The sequence below is a fragment of the Anas platyrhynchos genome, chromosome 2 (assembly GCF_047663525.1).
Source record: "Anas platyrhynchos isolate ZD024472 breed Pekin duck chromosome 2, IASCAAS_PekinDuck_T2T, whole genome shotgun sequence".
NCBI lineage: Eukaryota > Metazoa > Chordata > Aves > Anseriformes > Anatidae > Anas > Anas platyrhynchos.
The window spans coordinates 16,568,872-16,589,352 of NC_092588.1; the positions used below are offsets into that span (position 1 = coordinate 16,568,872).

A 20,481-nucleotide genomic window follows, 5' to 3' on the forward strand; every position below is an offset into this window, starting at 1 on the left:
TGTTATGGATTCTTATATTGAAATGTTCATTATGAAGCTTTTTATAACAAGAGTTACCATTTTATGGGATCAAGTCAGTCATGGAGGGCAAAGGAAAGGACGCTAGAAATCTTTGCAAGTGATTGTAAGTCATATACAAGTATAGCTAACTGTACTGGATATGGTACTTTTCTCCAAAATTTAGGAAAATACTGTAGGTGATGCAGTGTAGCTATGCTTGAAATGATATTGGTCAGAGAAGTAGGCTGGACCCCCAGTGAATTATGGTAATGGTGAACAGCTTTACGATTTAAGAAGATAAACTGACATGAGTAAAGGGAAGTTATATGAGCAGAATAAGCAACCATTTTCTGCCAGTTGTCATTACAAATTCTGTCAGCTTGCAAACCTGTTTTCTGGGAACAATCCCATAAAAATCACAAATTATAAAGATCAGATTTTAGGAATTGTGCATTTAGTTAGAACTCTGCCAACATAATTACATGCTTACTTAGAATCATCTTAAGCATAACCCATAGCTGTCAGGGATAAATGTATTAATGAATAATTGACTCCATAGACAAATTTAACTATATATTAGATATTTTAAAATTAAAACTACTGTTTTTGCATGAGCATATTCAATTAGGGTATAATTTCCCCATGCCTTGGACTATAAACTTCCAGTTTATTTTTCACATTTTTTTGATTACTAGGACAGAAACCTTGTTATAGGCAGAATACACTAGTCAAGTAGGTGCTAAGATGTGATGTACAGCTTTATTTTTGTTTCAATTATTTAGTAAGACCTCTTTCAGTAATAATTTTATTCTCAAATATGTAAGCAGTGAAATGATGTTGCTTCTGTCTTGCAAAGCAGTTAGTTACAGGGGTGAGAATTTAAATGAAAGTGCTGTATTGTAATGTCTTGTATCATTAGGTAACTATTGTATGGAGAAATAGCTGTACCAAAAAGGACAGTTAATTAAACCTCTGCCTTCCAAAAACCAAGCATGAAACTAAAGTATGTGTCTTACATTTATAACAAAATTTTTTGTAACAACTTAAGTCATTTTATGGCTTTTAGAAAGTGCTCACATACACAGTGATAATGCAGAAAGATTTCGTGTTTCCTAATCTGAAGGCGTAGGCTTCTGGCTTTTATGCTGAATACGGGATATAGTACTGTTTTAAATTCAATCAGTACAAAGAAATGTTCAAATGCATTTTAATAACTTGCTAGAAAAACATACCATGTAATAAAGCTAACCAGAAAAGGAAATTCATCTGGTTTTGTTCATTTTCATGAAATTCTGGATACCAGTACTGAACATAACTTTATGGAATTTCAAGTGGTTCAGAAAAAAACAAACAACAAAATACATTTTGGTACTTACTGGGCAGCAAGTAAGAAAAAAGCCAAATGATCAAGCAATTAGGAGGCCAATTGCTAACCTGGCAGCCAGGCTACGAAGTACCACCAGCCTAACCAGCAGCCAAAAGAGCTGTTGACTGGCCAATAAACAATATAAGCAGCCTGCTTCTTTGGCTTTAGTTAAAGGTTTCAAAATAAAATATTTCAGTAGAACATACTGATTGTCACAATCTAATATCACAAATACTAATTCAATACTAGTATTTTTAAAAAATAAAATGATACAGGAAGGTAGAATTCATTAATGCAAAAATGAGTCTTTCACCATGAACACAAGCCAAGAAGAATGCTCTGCTTACACAAATGATTGGTGTAGGACTTTGGAGTTGGAATCTGTCTGACAGTCTGCATGTACCATTATGATCTAGATTCTTTGGGGAACTTGGCTGTCAAAAAGTCATAAACAATTTTGAAAGAGGGTTGAGAGTTCAAAAGTAGAAGATTGCTCTTTTTGTCATCTGCCTGCAGTCTAATCTTTACAGGCTAGAGTAAGTTTCATTTTCCTTATTGCTTGATCAAAACCTTAATCCTTTCTGCAGAATGATCATTTTAGAAATACAAATGGTAGAAAGTGCACATAAATTACACGTGTATTTGTACAGAAACTGCCACTTTCTATAGATGCTATCTTGTGTTGAGAATAATGAACTTAGGTGACATTTTGGATTTCCCCTTCCTTTATCCCTTTGCCTGAAACAAGGATTAAACTGATATCCACAGGTTCCTGAAGAAGGGATGCAACTTCTCTCTCTCTCTATATCTATCTATCTATCTATATATAAAAAAAAAAAAAAAAAGGCCAAAAATCAAAATAAATAAATAAATAAATTACACAAAACAAGAGGCACCATAACTGGTACTTCTGATTATATTTTGCATACTTTGTTCTAGGAATAGTATTACTGGCTTAAGCCTATCAGAGAAGTACACAGAATACCCAGATCTTACATAGCAACTAGTATAAAACCATTTTTCCTTGGTTTTCTTCAGGTTCATGCAGAAATGACTGGCAATTCTATGGGGCAGAGGCGAGGGGGGGGGGGAGAACACCAAAAAGAAGTATAAATACCTCTATAAATACTTGCTTATACACTCACCATGGATTTATCCACTAAACATATCCTTTTGCAATTTCATAGCACTATTCTTTTCTTAAATTCTTTTTTTAAACAATCATACTTTTTTTTTTTTTTTTAACAGGCATTAAGCTGGAAAAAAGTTAGATTCCATATGTTCCATATCTGAAATGATCTGAAATGATCACTTAGTGGGTTTCCATAGTATAAAAACATTCTAAAGCAAGTATTTGCAGGCCCTTAAATAACAAGTTGTGACAGCCAGACATTTTGTCAGATATGATAGTCCCTTAGGGAAAGAGGGCACTAACACAGTTTCAGAAATTTGGACAATGGTCTTAAAACAAATTCCATTTTCAGATAGCTTGGTTGTGAAAAGATGTAAGGAACACTACCACCTCCAAGTTGTTTTTCTTTCAAAATCTTCCTTACAAAACAATATCACCTACACAAACTTATTAGACATTTTTAAGGGATACTTTTTATATTTCTTCACTTCTAAATTACTTGTTTCACTGTGAATACAGTTGACTTCAAATGTACCTTGATCATTGTCCATAACAATAACTAAACCGATTCAGAATCTGGAATTGAATAATGGTAGAGCCAAGCAAATTCCTTAAGGCTGACCCCCAAAAGAAATTGGTTTTACCCTGAGAATGCAAGCAATTTCTTTCAGTGCTACAAAGGTCACTTTCCCATCCGCCCCAACACAGTTTTCAGCCAAGGCTGTAATAACACAGAGAAATCAGGACCACTTCCTCATCTAGAAACCATGTACACACTAATGAAATAATGGTTGAATTAGTTTTTGTTAAAATTATCATTGTAGTCATCTAACTTTACTGCAAAGTTGTAAAAACCAGAGCTCAGAACTTTCAGATTCTTTCTTCCAGTTTTCTTTTCGTTGCTGGCTTGCTAGGTGATTGAAGTAGTTTCCTCCATGTGCATGATTTTCTATGTCTGTAAAATGGAGATAAAAATACTGATAATGACATTATTGTACGTTGCAAAGCCACTTTAAAGGTTAGATGAAAAGTCCTCTGTAAAAGCAAGAAATTACTAAAACTGAATCTCACTAGTAGATTGCCTGAATAGCTTTGTGACCTGTTTCATTATAGATTTTTTTAAACATAGAAGGGGAATCCACAATGTCTGAACATAAAATGGCTCGTATTTATTTCTAACTACATCAAGAACTCTGTTTAGAAATAAAAGGGAAGGACCTAGGTGGGTATGTAGATATCCTGAAGATGTGATTTTTCTTTCTGCTTTAGTAAGAAAAATATATTGGATTACTGATTTGAAGGATTTTTTATCAAAAGCTTATTCACCTTTTGACATTCACTTCATCTATTAAAAGCAAAACAACAAAACAAAACAAACAAACAAATTTACCTCTAATTCAGACCTTCATAATGAGCAAGTCAAGATGAAAGGCTACAGTAATTGGAACAATGTCCTAACAATAAAAACAGAAAAGCAAGAAAAACGACAACAAAAAATAGGTTCTATACAGGGCCTGACTTCTTTTGAGTTAATTTTCTTCATGGCAGTCTATATGGTTCTGTAGCTTGGGTCTGTGACGAAAACAGAGTTGCTAACACCCCAGTGTTCTGGCTGTTACTGAGCAGTGCCTGCACCACATCAAGGCTTTCTCTTTTTATCTCTCTGCTGCCACAGTGAGTAGGCTGTGGAAGGGCAAGGTGCTGGAAGGATACAAAAGCTGAAGAGGGGACCCAAACTGATCTTAGGGATATTCCATCCATACAACATCGTGGTCAGCAATAAAAACTGAGGAGAGGGGGCTTTGAGGGCAGGTAGATATTGCTTGAAGACTGGCTAGGTCTCGTCTGTGGGAAGTGCAGAGCGATTGCTTTTGTATCATTGGATTCCTCCCCACCCCCCGGCTTGAGTTATTAAGCTGTTTTTTTAAGCTGTATTTATCTCAGCTTGATGAGTTTTCTTGATTTCACCCTTCCTGTTCTCTCCCCTGTCCTGCTGTAAGGGGAGGGGGACCAAACAAGCAGCTGTGTGGTGTTTGGCTGATGGATGGGGTCAATCCACCACAATTCCCTTCTCTTCTAATAACTGGTTTGCATATTCACTGAAGCCACAGAGTGACAGTTACTTCTGTTTTCCCTGAATTTAGAGAAATATTAACCTTTGAAAAATGTGTCTGTTTTAGAGTTTTCAGTGGTCTGCATGATTTAAGCTCTCCTGTGCCATATCTTGAACATGAAAGTCACAGGGTACAATACCTTTCCTGCTGCCCAGAGCAGTGTTCTGCCTAACTTGTCCACTGACCTAGATAGACGCAAAATCTTTCTAGCCTGAGCGTTATGATAATGCTGTGCCTGATCCGTAGCGTGACTGTACGGTTTCCAGATTAGCGCTGATTTGTATCCCATCACTTTGTCATGCAGAGTGGACAATGTTGTCTGTTCACACTTGTCATAACATATTATTCAAGGATATATAAAGTCTCACTCACCAGCATTATGAATTGCATGTGTGTTTAAAAAAGAAAAAGATTCCATACAAGATCTTTGTCAGAGCTTTATAAAAATGTACTGATCTTCAGCCTTGATATTTTTTATTTTATCTTTTATTAATATTTTTTTATTTTGATTTAGGCTCTCTGGCATGAATATACCTCCTCCAGTTATCAGCAACAAAAATTGGCTCAGACTACATTTTGTAACAGACAGCAATCATCGATACCGTGGATTTAGTGCTCACTACCAAGGTACATTTATATAAATACATTTCTTTTGTTGTTGTTTTTATTAAAAAAAAAAAAAAAAGAAGCTTGAAGTCATGGAGGAAATGGGAAGATCTATTTTACATTTAGAGAAAAAAATCCCTATAAAGGTGTAGTTTGTATTTACATGAATGATAAAGTCAGCTGCGTGACATACCAAATTACAGTATATTAGAGTATGAGTCGTGTGTATATGTATAGTTTATAAATATAACATTACAGCAGGTATCTATTTCACTCTCTCCTGTGCAGTACTTAGCTTTTAAAATGGTCCTGGTTTCTGAAAGAGATTGCAAAACACATGCAGAAATAATGTTTTTTATTATTAAAATATGTGTTTGCCTCTGTGGTCTTGTAAATCATGTTTGTAAAACAGTGAGTAAGTTTCCATTTACAAATGTGGCATTTCATCACTATTATCTCTTACTACCTATTTATGAATGCATTGTGCTATTAAGGGTTCAATTAACCTGTAAGATTCTTATCCACTGTTTTTATGAACAAGCATTATTTTGAATAAGAGTGAAAACATTTGAAGCATTAACTTGGGAGTATCACCATTTGGAGCAAGATCATTATCATGATGAAGTGCTGATAAAAACTGTGCTTCATTAGTGTATTGTAATACTGTCTACTTTTTCACAAACATTACTGTAAATAATATCTTTCAGTATCTATGGTCTACCAGTGGATCTTCAATGAACAGTAGTTCTTTTTGGGCTCTTTTGCATTTCCGTTTATCTGTTGAAAAAAAAAAATCATAGCACTCCTATTTATGAGACTTAGTTCAGGAATTTCTTTTACATTTCTCCATTCTAATTCAGCATAGGAAATATTAGCTACATAAATGTTTGCAGAATCTGGTAAAATTAATCAACTAATATAAAAATTACAGCTAACATTTTTTTTTTTCACGTAACTTATCCTTTAACTTTTTAGTACTGTGTGATTGCCTCAAATAATACATTCTATACAAGAACACAGTAGAATTTGATTACTAATTAGGCAAATATGTTTACCTGTATTTAGACTCTCAGATTTTGTAATGTGTACCGTAAGTGACTTCAGTGAAAAGGAGCCTACTTACTGTAGGCAAAGCTTCTGTAACTCTTATAAAAAGGCACTGACATCTTTTTCATGGCATCCTTCATACCCAATACAATAAACCACATACTTTACTGGAAGATATTTAGCTTATGGGACTGTTGAAAACCAGTAGAAATTTTGTGTTGGATCCTACTCAACAACTGAGAAACAATGTGATAACTATTTTGGCAGATTGCAATTTGGATTGAGCAGATGTTCATTTTTGAATTATCAAGAACAAACTAAATCTAAACATTCCTGCCAGAAGTGTTTTTCAGAAAAAAACAGAAGTGCTAGCTTATGAAGGAGAATAGACTTTTGTTTAGTTTCGGAATGTTTTTGGCAAGTCACATAAAATACTTTATGGTCAGGTTTCAGATACTTGAATATGCTGTGTAACTGCAGCTTCTCTTCACCACCTAGTATGCCTAAATTTGTAGTGATTATGGTATAGAATTCTTATTATTGTTTTGCTCATTTAATTTTTAATGATGTACTTCTGAATGTATATTAAAGTGTACTCTATACTTAGTTGTGAAGGGCTGTGGTATAAAGAAATTAAGAAAATATCTTTTACAGCTTTTTGAAAGAAACTGATATATGGACAATAATTTCAGCACTCAAAAGCATTAAATGTTCATACTCAAGCAGATATGATCATTACAAGTTGAACTTGACAGTAGAAAATGAAATATGTAAGGTCAGGTAATAGAGATGAGTGGTCTCTGAGATGATGTAGACTGTAGGAGAGTGTAAGGAAAGGAAGTAAACATACTAAAAATATTTTGTAAATTTAGAAATCAAGAATGTATACAAAATTTATTTATTTTTAAGAAGAAAAACCTTTTTTTATCAGAGGTAACTTTAAGCCCTTTTGTAAAGACAATTTTCAATCACTAATTTCACTGGTATATTGACACAAGTTGTCACAAAAGAAGATGATTAATAAAATCAAAAACAGTTATTCCAAAGGGCAGTATGATACAGATAGATGAGAAAGATTTTCTTATCAGGAGTTTATTTCCACTTCACTTTTGAGAGCATATCTAATAATACTCTTAATATATTAAATTATTACCTTATTCTTCTTTTTTTTAATGCTGTAATAACTTCATTGCAAAAGCACACTCTTTCACCCGCTTAGTTAAGATGAATATTAATTTAACTTTTTCTGGCTTCCTTCTGTAATTAGAATTAGTAATTTCTTATCACTTCATTTACTTTATCTTTCTTTATTGCATTTTTGTCTCTTTCTAAGGAAAAATTTCAAATTCTGAGCTTCAGAATACTACATAATTGTCGTATTTCATCACTGCTTGGCACTTCAACACTCCTTTCACCTAATCACTCCCTTGGCTAGCTGTTGTTTGCACAACTGTGTATTTTGTGCTAATATATTTGTGAGGTGGGTTGACCCTGACTGACGGCAAAGCACCCACAAAGCCACTTGCTCACTTCTCTCTTGCCCTGCTTTAGGATAAGGCAGAAAATAGGGAGAATACAATCCAGAAAACATGTGGGTTGAAACAAAGATAAGGAATATCATTTATCAATTACCATCATGGTCAAAACAGACTTGACTTGGGAAATTTGACTTCAGAACATTTAGTTACTGTCTTGGGTGTTAGGAAACAAAGATGCATTGAAATAGCTAGAGAAAACACCTCCTTTTGCAGGCTTATCTTTGCTCCAGACACCTCTCATTCCTCTTCCTCATATCTACACATTACATACACCTAAGTCTATTCTAAGAGTTGATAGGCACTGTTGATGGTTGGAGCCAGAGCATAGGAGTTTGTTTCTGCTTCTCCTCCTTTCTCACTTTTTTCTTCTGACATGCATTCCTTCTTACTCATTTCCTCTCTCTGGGTAAACAGCTGGCTACAGTCTCTTTAGGGAAGTACATGCGCAACATAGGTTATCCATGGGATACAGGGATACATGGGATACCCCTTTGGGATATTACCATTCTGCAACAGAGCACTTCCTCCTTCTGTAGTCTTGTTCTTTTATATCAGTGCTTACCCATTTTTCTTCAATATGTTTTCACACAGGTACAACAAACTCCCCCTGAAGGGCTCAGCTGTGTCTTGTTGTGGGTCTACTGCAGAGCCAGCTGGAACTAGCTGTGACCTGCATGGGGCAGCCCCTGACTTTCTGTCATAAAAGTAAAAAATGTAACCCCCCCTGCTACCAAAACTTTGCCATTTATAGCCAATACAATCTGCAAAAACTTGTTAGTTATTTTATTAAAATGAAACAAAATAAACCAGGTTATATGATCACTGTTACACAAAATATGAAATACCGGAATCTTATTTCATTCCATTCTCATAAATTTATTTATTTATTAAATGTTTTTTTTGTTTGTTTGTTTGTTTGTTTTTGGTATTTTTTTTTTAATTTCTTTTTCATAAGGTAGCCTCATGCAGTGGAGCTTCAGTATAACATCTCAAGCTACTGTGACCTAACCATTTCAAAAGAAGAATAAAAATGTTGCTATACAAATCCTTAAAAATAAGGTGCATATCCAAAAATCTAGGGAAATTACATAATATGTCCTAAACAACCGTTTAATTTCATTAATTGTTGTAATTTTCTTAATTTTCTGTTTAAGGCTTCAGTCTTGCAAACACCTGTGAAAATGTATAATTTGGCTTATACAGAACAAATTAAACTTACTGAGGTATACGAAACTAAGGGAAACTGTCAGCTTCATGCAAGTACATGGTCATGCATGTTATGTACATTAATTCCTTTTAATAGGCATTTTCATTCATGAAAGGTAGTGAATTATACGTTTCTTAACAGATATTTGCAAATGATAATCAAAGTGATATATGTTAATTAGAAAAGAATCAAAATGATTTCTTCCTCCACCCTATCCAGGTTGTAGTGTCATAACCAAGACACACTTGTTCTTTTTCATCACGTTTCCGCATTTCTTTCTATTCACTGAAGGTTTTTCATCTTGGTGTTTTCTATCCTTACTGCTTTGTTAAAACTCCTTTTGAGTTAGAAATTGTTTACTGAACTACAGCCAAAGCCTTTTGGATCTTCCTGAAGCTGCTGCTGCAATGTCTCTCAGCACTGGTAATCCTCTTTTGCTGTTTTTAAAATTAGTTGTTCCTTTTTACTCCGTCCATTCACTGTTCCTATAAAATTTCCTTGTGCTTGCTACTTTCTGTTGGCTAGTTTTTGCACCCCATCACTTACGTATGAATCCATAACGCTATCCAAGTGGACAGAAGGGATTAAGGTATCTTCGCAGCTTCTAGTCTTATAGATGGGAGTACACAGTCTTCAATATTCTTTATGTCAAGCATAGCTTGATTCTGAAAGGGCTTTTGGAAAAGAATTCTCCATTTTCTAATAGCTAAACATTACTTTAAGACTCTGTAACTTTGCTTTCTTTTGAGATCCAGCATCCTCTCTTTCTTTCTCATCCTTTTTAAAGCTTTGGAAGGTTCCAGTGATAGCACTGTACTTGCAGTTCAGCTCACTTGTGAAATCAACTTCCTAACTACTTAGGCTTTCTCCACCCTTTCTTGTGTGTAGTAATTCAGTTGCACTGTTTAGGCCATATACAAAATAATACTCAAGAACAAAATAGTATCAGATATGTCAGTTGAGTACACTGATATACAATACACAGTAATCATGTCTGCCTTCTATTAAGAATCTTTGCTTATAGGAAAATACAGATGAAGGGTTGAAACATATCCATGAGAATAGGATAAAATTTATCTGTCATTCTCATGTGTGAAAAGCATCCAAATGGTTTCTCTGCCTAAAACTTGACAGTGAGCTAAGTGTAGCTGAATAAGGTGAATGCCAGCACTTCCAATGTGTCCAATATGGAGAAAACTGACACTCAACCTTTCACTGTTTGATATTCTGTTGTTCTTTTTTTCTTTATGTTATTTTGCATATGAATAGAAATCTGTCTTCATTCAGAAATGATTTATGGAGCTAGACTTTTTGTTTGTTTTGCTTTGAGAGATAATTTGAAGCAATTGGCAGCCAAGTAAAAAACTTCTTACTCCAAAGTAAATAGTACTGATCTGCCTCAGAACATTTTGGCTAGAATTGCCAGAAGCGGAAAACCATCTTTATCACTTTTTTTCAGAAACTCTAACAACTTAAATGCAATTTGTCTTTACTTATCTCAAAACCTGTTGCAACTAACAGTACACAATACTTCTGCTGGAAGACTCAGCAGTTATGACAAGGTTGTAGGTGAGATCCAGCTTCAAGACGTCTACATCAAAATGTAGATACCTCTGTTTTGTCATCTATAGGTTTTCTCTAAATACCTACTAAATCTGGACACAATTCATCCGTCCACAGATACCCTATCTCATATGTCAGTGCACGTGTATCTAAGGTATCCTTATGGTGCTGACAGAAGTGCATGTGCTTTTCTGGCATTTGGAGATGAAGCAAGATATTATAAAAGCAGTATGAAGTATCAAAATTGGACCAAAATTTGGACCAAACTACATATAGGCAATTTAAGGAAGATTAACCCCCACGCTTTGGAAAGGTCAACCTACTGCTGGTACAGGTTGCAGTTACACAGATGACCATATGGGAGGGGCTGGGTAGAGATGCTCTAGAGTAAACAACACATCTGCATAGTATTAGCAAATTAGAATTTACAGGAGACCATACCCTTCTGTACAGGAACTGGAAGATGTCAAAGAACACGTAAAATGGCAACTAATAGCATTTAGGCAGGTATTATATGCTGTGCAAGGGATGTTCTTTGAGATGGATTAAAACGCTGTATTTTACTGACTACATTGATTAATTTCTGTTGATTATAATGAGTTTATACACCTAGGGACACCTAGGGCAAGTCCAGACACGCAAATGTAAGTGTCTTAATCTCGGATGGGATTTCACATGAAGTGAAGTTTAATATCAGCACATTCATGGGATCTTGAGATTCCCTGAGAGAAATTAAAGTGCTGCATCATTTGAGTTACAGCCATAGAAGTGGTTGTAATATAAAATAGAAGGTGGTATAAAGAAGTTGCTTGTTGCATTGTTAATTTATTTGGCAGATAAGCTTTTTGTTTGTTTGTGGATTGCTTTTTTTGTTGTTGTTGTGGTGTTGGGTTTTTTTGTTTGTTTATTTGTTTTTAATGACAGACATCTAATTCTTAGTGTTGTAGATTCATAGCTCTTTATAGACCCTGAAGTCCTGTTGTCAAAATACAGCCCAGATAGCTACCTGATTTAGCAGTAGACAGAGAAAAAAGGAATCTTCTTTTCATAGAAGGAAACTTTTCATCAGATTTTTTTTCCCCTAGGCATAACAAGAACTTAAATTTCATATATTGTCCCAAAAATAAATGTTTGCAGCAGAGTTTCGTACTCATGGGTCTGTTAGCCTTGCTTCATCTTGCTTCATCTTACTTTCTGAGCAGATGATTTTTCACCTTTGCATTCTTGAGATGTCTTTTATGTACAGCTATTCATCCACACAATGACAGTGCATAGAATGACATTGTTTTTTCTGTAGTCAAGTCAGAGGAGAAATATTGCTCTATTTCATTTCCCTCCCCTTTTAAAATGTATTTTTAGAATTCTCACATTTATAGGTTTTAATAAAACTATTGTTGAATGTTAATTTAGTTCTGTTACTGCATATAGAACTGGAAGGATCCATTTCTAAAGTTTACTTCAGTGTTTTCTACTCCAAATAAGAACACAATTCTTAAAAAAAAAAAAAAAAGCTGTTTGAAATTGAAAATTTCAGATGCATGCTAATGTTTAAATTGATGGACTGTATTTTCACTCTGGAATTAATGTTGTGATATAGTATACAGTCCTGCCTAATTTTTTTTGATGATTTAATAGGTGTGTCTTCTTAATTTTACATATTCTTAAAAAAACAAAACAAAACAAAACACAACATGAGTATTTTAGTTGCATTCAAACGTTTTAATGTGTTTAATATTCTACACATGCTCATTGTTTACAAAAGAGAGAGACTATGTTTTATGTGCCACTGGCTTTAAGTAATTTCAAGTCCTTTGTAGAAGAGGAAAAAATGTACCGAATTATTCTTGACTTAAAGTTAGCTAAGATACTTCATTTTGATAAGGTCAAAACAGTAATACATTAATCTGAATATCTGCTTCATGACCACCAATCACTGTAACATACTGCACGGATAATCTGTTCATTTCAGGATAAAACTGAGGGAAAAAGGTGGGATAAAGCACTGCTATACAGTCAGAATATCTATTGGTACTGAAACTGCTGGAACACTCTGTTTCCCCTTTGAAAATGGTGACATTCAAATGTTCCTATAATATGCTTGGGCTTTTTCAGGAAGTGACTTAATTTTCGTGTGGAAAATTTATTTTTTCTTAGATAATTAAAAGTGATAAGCCATTTGAGTTAATTTTTGAATGCCTTTGACCACTATGTAGTTTAGTGGGAACATAAACAAACCTTAAATAGTCTAATTATGGAAAACAGATTTTAAGTGTTAGAATGAATACTGTCAGTTACATCAGATAGAAGTATTTCTGCTGGATGATTTCCCCTTCCCCCACACCTCACTCCTTTTTTTTTCCTGCCTAACATTCTCTTCTTATTTAATTTTAGGAGGTCATTTTTCATTTTCAGGATCTTTTCTGTAGTGTTAGGGGACATCCAAGCACAGAGTGAGATAATTTTGATAATAGCCAGATGTAGAGAACTAGATAATGAAATAACTGAATGTTGCATTTTTTGGTGTCTTGCCTCATATTTAAGTTTGTCACATACTTTCTAACCAGACTGTGTACCCTATGGTACAGAACTACCCTTTCTCTCTATTTATTTTCTTCAGACAGCTTGCTTGTTGCTTAGTTGCTTGAGAGCACTTGAACTTTTGTTGTGCTTTTGTACCTTAAAGATAGATGCAGTAGTTTTTATAGTTTATTGTATGAACAGGACTGTGTTGAAACATAAAATATGTGAAATATAATTGCTTTGTTCTTTTGAATGTTTCCCCCTGCATTATTTTTGAAGACTCTAATCACATCATATGCATGAAGACTGAGTATTAGCCAAAATTAGTATTAGTTTCCTGCCTAAAGATAAGAAAGCTACTATTTTTCCAGTGGAGAAATTAGATTCAAAATTCTGTTCTGCAGTATGAAAATGGAAATGAACCATGCAATATGGTGCGTCAGAAATTATTTCTTACTGTTAAATAAGATACTACTTTTTTTATTTATTCACAGTATAGGTGAGGGTGATGATGTTTGGCTTTAATCTTCAAAGCTAAGATTATCTCATTACAGAAGTAAAAACATGCAAAGTATCCTCCAAACACCTTGGTAAATAAGATTTTATATCCTCAAATCTATTGAATGATAAGTCTAGCTTTTAATAACTTCTACTCTAAATAAGGAATGTGAGAGTATTCTGAACTACCTTTTCAGTTTCCAGCTACACTACTTCCACTTTGGTTCCACTCAGTGGATCTTTTTATATGTTAATAATGGGTACTCTATTTGTGTACTGTATTAGTAGCATTACCAGAAAGATGAAAATTTAACTCCTCCCCCCCCCCCCCCCCCCCCCATTCACAAACAACTGGAATTTAATAAACATGTATGCTGTCACTGAATGTGTACACGAGAAAGAAGGTGTCCTTTCACGTTGTGTTATCATTTCTAAAGTCTCTCATATTCCTCTAAATCCTTTGCATTCATTTCCATTGCTATCTCACTTAAATGTGACTCATCTCCCTTTTCATCATTCTTACCTTCGATCTCTTCTTAGCAGTTTGGCCAGAAAGTTGGCAAAGGTACTTCTGCCATGCTTTGTGAGGGGCACCTTCATTGCCTCAAGAAACAGCAAACTATCATCACTATAACTAGGCAGAGGTTCATTTTAACAAGCAGCACATGAGACATTTGTACCAGTTTCCTGGTACAAGTTCCATCATGACATGGATTGTCTTTGTGTGACTGGGATCTCACAGTTACATAGTCTTCCTGGTATACTTCTGAGGAATTCAAAGACCTTAGCTTGTGCTAGTTCTTTGTAACTTTCTTAGCATAGCAAGCACTGGAACAATAATCTTAACTTGCAAGTAAAATGGTGGGCTCTGTTGATCATTGCTATTTTCAGTAATATCGGCAAGCTCTTCCATTCTAAGATAGTCAAAGTGCACCACACAGTTCTAAGGTTAGAGTGCCTGAAAAAGCTAGCTAAATGTTAGAAAGGAATGGAGGACAAAACAGAAAATACACCACTGTATAAATCAATCTTTACTTTGACTCCTGTTGGTGCTGTGGTCTATGCATTTCAGAAAAAAATTAGATTTATCTTTTTTTTAATAAAAATTCAGAAACAAAACCAAACATTTATGTTAAAGAAACAACATTTAAAACTGCTGTCTGGTTAAAGAGAGTATCAGTTAAAAGTTGCCATGGAAAATTAGCTTCAGTAAATACTTAAAAAGGGACTAAAATCAGTGAATAAATGCTTGCCTAGCTTATTACTCTTGTTTCTTTATTCAGTGAGGTAGAAATGGAAAATTTCTCCCAGTACCCTTACATTTTAATCACTTGGTTATAAAATTAGGCTAAGTGAGTAATTTTTGGTCTTTGTTTCATCCAATGAATATTTAAATTCTCAGTATCAAGGGGAATAACTTGGGAAAAATTGAAAGAGATTTATAGTTTTCTGATAGTTCAGAAATTCGACTGGAATGTGAAAAATGTATATCCTGATTTCCTCAAAAAGGAAGAAACTTAAACTGTACTTTCTGTATCCCAATTAAAACAAACAAACAAAAAACAAACAGTTAACTTGTAAAAAGAGTTATCTTCAATGCAGTCTAGTGCCTTAGACTTAGGCACTTGGGTCTGGCAGATACTTTATGCATTAAACTGTTCTTCATACTGCCTTTTTAATAACAGGAATCGTAGCAGAAATTGAAGTAAGCCATAGAATAGTAGAAATTGAAATATTGGAACAAACAAAAGGGAGGCATCTAGTGTGACAGAACAGAAATAAAGAGTTAGGAAACTGTCTATTATTTAAAACTGAATTATATAAGCTTAAAGCAGTATTGACTTTTCAAATGTGCCAGTATGGAAGAGAAGAGTAGTAATAGCTGATTTTTATGTAACATTTTATATACGTATTTCTAAATAATTTCACTATGGAATTAGTTATTTTGTCTGTTTTGGATGACAAAACTGAAGCACATGCTAATGAAGTGACTTGCTGAGAGTTGCCTGGAAAGTTCCTAGAAGAGTAGGGCACCTCAGTCTTTTGAGCCTCAATCGAGGGCACCTGAAAACTAGGTAATGCTAACACTTTTCACAAAGCTGACAATTTCTTAGGTAGTAATGTTTTATTTTTGCTTATAGTACTGTCTTCTTGATGCCCCCCAATCTGTACAAATACATTGCGAAGAGAATTTTGAAGGACATATATTCAAATCAAATAAAGCTTATACAAAAGCAAATAGGAACGGGCACTTTCACCTGGCATTCCCCTTCCTTCTCTCACTTATTAGTAAATTTGGGATTAAAGTCATAACCTTTTAATTCCTAATATATATATATGTTAGTGTAACAAATAAGCATAGGGTCTATGTAGGTTTATAACTGGAGATACAAGAAGTAAGAATTTCTTTTCATTTGTATGCAGCCTGGTGCTGCATAGTTGTTTTTTTTTGTTGTTGTTGTTGTTGTTTTGTTTTGTTTCTTTTTTTTTAGAAAAGAGACATAAAAACTACAAGTTTAAATCATATTTTGCTCTGAAAGTTCAAAAACCTCTATGTCTTAAGTAAATCAACAGTCAAAACAAATTTATAATTGCAGTCTTGAAAGAAATTTCAGTTTTAGGAAATTGACTTGTGGCTGGTTTTCTGAACCTGTCTGAGCACACTTGTTTGACACTTATGGAAAACCAGTCAGTAGTATTTACGCTAATAATCATTCATCTTCCCAATGACCCCAATGGAAGTTTATGAATATTAACCAATCTGGAAGAAATTCACAATTTTACCTCTTGTGGAGGCTAACAAAAAAAAAATATTTAATACTTGCTGAAAATTCTCATTTAATTTTCATCCAGTAACTTTTTCTTACACATAAAAGAACTTACTGTGGGAACTCTGTGGAATCTTTCAGAAATTCTTGCCTCGGCCAACATGATCACAGTGCCATTTAATTCATGTGAAGTAAATACCTAGTAATGATGGTAAAACTGTTAGCAGTTCTATTAACAGCCAAATTCTAGGCATATATAGCCAGAACCTAATGAAAGACACAGAAACATAATATGCTATAAGCATGTAGAACTTCAGAATAAAGAATGATCATTTCAATACAAGACTCATTCAAAAAGGTTTCCATTCTCTTTCATAATTACATTTTTGAGAAGGGAAAGGTTTTTAATTTTCAAACCCCACTTGGATGTGATCCTGTGTAACTTGCTCTAGGTGACCCTACTAGATGATGTCTGGAGGTCCCTTCCAACTTCAAGCATTCTGTTAATTATGTGATTCTGTGTAACTGAATTTTTGTCCCTCAAAACCACACAAAAAGGCTTTCTGCTGGCCAGAAATGCACACATAATTCCAGGAAAGACATGCTTAATACAAATTAATTACCATCACTATAAATTTATATAAAGTACTTTTGAAATGACAACACTGTGAGATAGATTGTGCAGAGGAAGATATGAAACTGATTATATTAATCCCAGTCGTATTTAAGTAATAGTTATTAAAAAATGTTTTTTATTAAGGACTTTAAGTTCTAAGAAATAGCATATACTGCAAAGAAATCCCTATGAGGAAAAAAAAATGAAATCTTTTGTAAGGGAAACAAAGAAACAAACAAACAAACCAACAGATAATCCATTCTTAAAAAGTATTATATTTAGTATTTTATTGTTCCCAGGGGGTATTAAGACTGGAATATTGCTCATTTAACAGTTATAAAAATAATTTAATGGAAATAAATAAAAATACAAACAGAAGTTTGTAACACTAGTTGAGACATTAGTTTCCACAGTTTAGTCTCCTGATTCTGCAGTCTGCCTTTTGTGCTTTTTTTCCAAGTACCCTAGCCTAATATTAATCCTCATTTCTGTCTTTTGTTCTTTTTTATCATCTGCAACCTAAATCCTACTTCCAATTACCACCACCTCTTTCTTTGTCTTCATGGTCTGATGTAGTTAGAGTAGTTAGCTCTTTTTTACAGACATAAAGAAATTGCTGAAAGGAGGCCCCCATAGAACAGAAAGCCACAAAGCCATGTTTGGTTATTGACTCTAGAAAATTGGAAAAATCTCTGAAAATATTGAATTTCCATCTTTGGATGGAGGAATAGATTTTGTGATTGAGTTTAGGAATCTGTATGTCCTTGATTTAGATAAAGGAGATATTTTAGATAATCTGAGGAATCTGAACAGCTTGAAAGGGTATTTTATTATCTCAACACATATAAGAAATATTGATAATTTCATAAAAATCTTTTTGTTTGTTTTTGAGAATATTCTTTAGAGTGATACATACCTATTATTTGCTTTTTTATTCAGGATAAATCTCTCAGGGAATTTTTGTTTGTTTGTTTGTTTTTGTTTTCCTTTTTTTCTTCCAGTGTCAGCTTTGAGTTTTTCTGGAAAATAAATTGTTGTGCTGACCTACCAAATTATATCCAAAAATTTGATTGTTGAAGTAGGTAGTTAGACTTGAGGGTAGGATGTTTTTCTAAGAAAAAGTGGAAAGAATGTGTAGCATGTATATTATTTTAAACTTCTAGTTCAGATATGCATTTCTTTAAATACGTGATTCCATTCTAGAAAATGTAGCTGTTTAACACGCTTCTCTCTAACAAAAAAATGTTGTGTTTTAAAGACCGAGCCTAAATGATTATGTCGGTGCATACATGTATAAAGAGGGTGATGAACCATATTCATCTCATTGGTGCCAAGTCTAAGTATAAATGATAATGGGCAACAACTGAAATTCAGGAAATTCCATTTAAACAGAAGAAACCTTCTTACTGAAAAGGTAATAAAAACTGGCACAACTTGCTCAGAAAAGCTGTAGAGTCTCTATCCCTGAATATATCCAAAACATGACACTATCATGAGCAACATGCTGTAGTTGACCCAGCTTTAGGAAATCAGTGGACTAGACAATCTCCAAAGGTGCCTTCCAACCCCAAACCATTCTACCAGATATTCTGAGCAACCACTCTCCTCAGAACTCCTTAAGTACTATTAGCTAGAAATGTAAGAAGTATTCGAAACCATCTGACATTTCTGAAAATCAAATTGTTGTACTTTTAGGCAGGGCACTCTATAGTAGAAAGAATGCATTTGAAATTAACTGTAACACGTAAGTATTTAGCTTTAGATATCTTGAAATTGTTGACTAATGGATCACTGGGGACATCTCCCAGGGAAGCTTTTCCTGAGGAAAAGTTCATGTTTTGTACTGGATGCCCATTTCATTGCTCAAAAGTTTGCTTATTGCCCACCTGATGCTGAGAGCACATAATGTTCTGTAGGAATAGCTTTATCTCTTTAAGTGGGTTTTGGATCATTATGTACACTGAAAGAACTTTTCTTCCTAGAGAATTGTTTTTTTCGCACTTGACCTTTCTTGAAAAGCATTACTAAAAACATTCCTTGTTTATTCAGTGTATTTTGACCTTTTAGTGAAACAACAACAAAAATCATAGAATCATGGAATCATTTAGGTCATAAAAGACCAGATGGTAGAGTTTCATTTTTAAGTAGTTCATTTTTATATTACTTTATAAGTAACATTTACTCTGTTTAGACATGAACTTAGTTTATTTATTCTGAGTGAGAAATAAGAGAGAATTACTTACCTCTTCTTAAATGTAATGCTTTTAAATGTATGTAGGCAGTGTATTTTTCACAGTGATGAAGAGACAGTTACTGTCAAGGTTCAGCAGCTGGCTCCCTGAGGGCTGGTGAGCTGTGGACCGCAGGTGATCTGCATGCAGACCAGCAGGGCAGGACCCATCCCACCACCCTGGCCAGGAGCAGGGGAGCCAGGACACTCGGGACAGCCCTAGCCCTGAGCATCTGGCATCTCCCTGAGGACAGAGGGAGGCTGGGGTCTGGGTCTGGCTGGGTGGGGCTCATGGCTGCACAAAGCAGTGCTGTGGAGAGCTGGAGACTGGCCCTGTGGTGGTGTCACCGGGGCAGGGGCTGACAGCCTCAGGGGCTGAAAAAGGATCCTGGGCCACAGGCAGGGATGGGGGAGACCTAGGGGATGTTGGGCAGAGCTGTTTATGCCCACCAGGGCCCTCAGAGTCCTGATAATCATATATTATACACCTCAGTGGTATATCATACGACTACATTACATAGAAATGTCATTACATAGAAGTGTAATTTAATACTGATATATAAGACTTCAGATCTAAAGTTAGTGGGATTGTAATGCACTTATACTATATAATGTTACACACAGTGGCCAAAAGGAACACAATTTATATGGAGTTAAAAATCTATTGTTATGTCAACTGATGTTTTTACAGTCTGATAGTCTAAATTGTCCCATTTATTTGGTCTTTTTCAAGCATATACTATATTTTTTTGGTGAACTACTTTATGAATAATCCACCGATTTTCATTTATTCTTCCACTGCTGAAGTTACTAACTTGTAAATTTAGAGGATAGTTGATAACAGGCCATACTCTACCTCTAATCTAAGTGGAGTACTGCAAGGGTCTGTCATGGTACTAGTTCTGTTCAATGTTTTTACCAATGATCTAAAATCAGTGGCAGAGCGCAATCTCATCAGATTTGCACATGATGCCAAAATATCAGTCAATAGTCAATATAGTCATAGATAGATCCTTCCAGAGAGATGTAGAGAAGTTAGAGGAATGGGCCAACAGGAACTTTATGAAACTCAACAAGGACAAATGTAAAGTGTTGCACCCAGGAAGACAGAATGGCATAGGAATGGTAGGTAGCAAGCAGCTTTGCTGAAAAGGCCCTGTGGGTCCTGGCAGACGGCAATCAGAGCACAAGCCAGCAATGTGCCCTGGCAGCAATATTCTGCACTATGTTAACAGGAATGTGTGATCAAAGGAAAGAATTATTGTCCTTTACTCAA

At 34.7% G+C, this 20,481-nt stretch overlaps 1 protein-coding gene across 4 annotated transcripts in view; it reads left to right on the plus strand.

Moving 5' to 3' along the window:
• Positions 1-20,481, plus strand: part of CSMD3 (CUB and Sushi multiple domains 3) — a 641,367-nt gene that overhangs the window by 211,788 nt on the left and 409,098 nt on the right. For all 4 annotated transcript variants that reach the window (XM_005009295.6, XM_038175100.2, XM_038175101.2 and 1 more), the window contains exon 6: positions 5,127-5,239. In XM_005009295.6, coding sequence (XP_005009352.3) covers positions 5,127-5,239 — 113 coding nt within the window. The remainder of the gene's footprint in view (positions 1-5,126; positions 5,240-20,481) is intronic.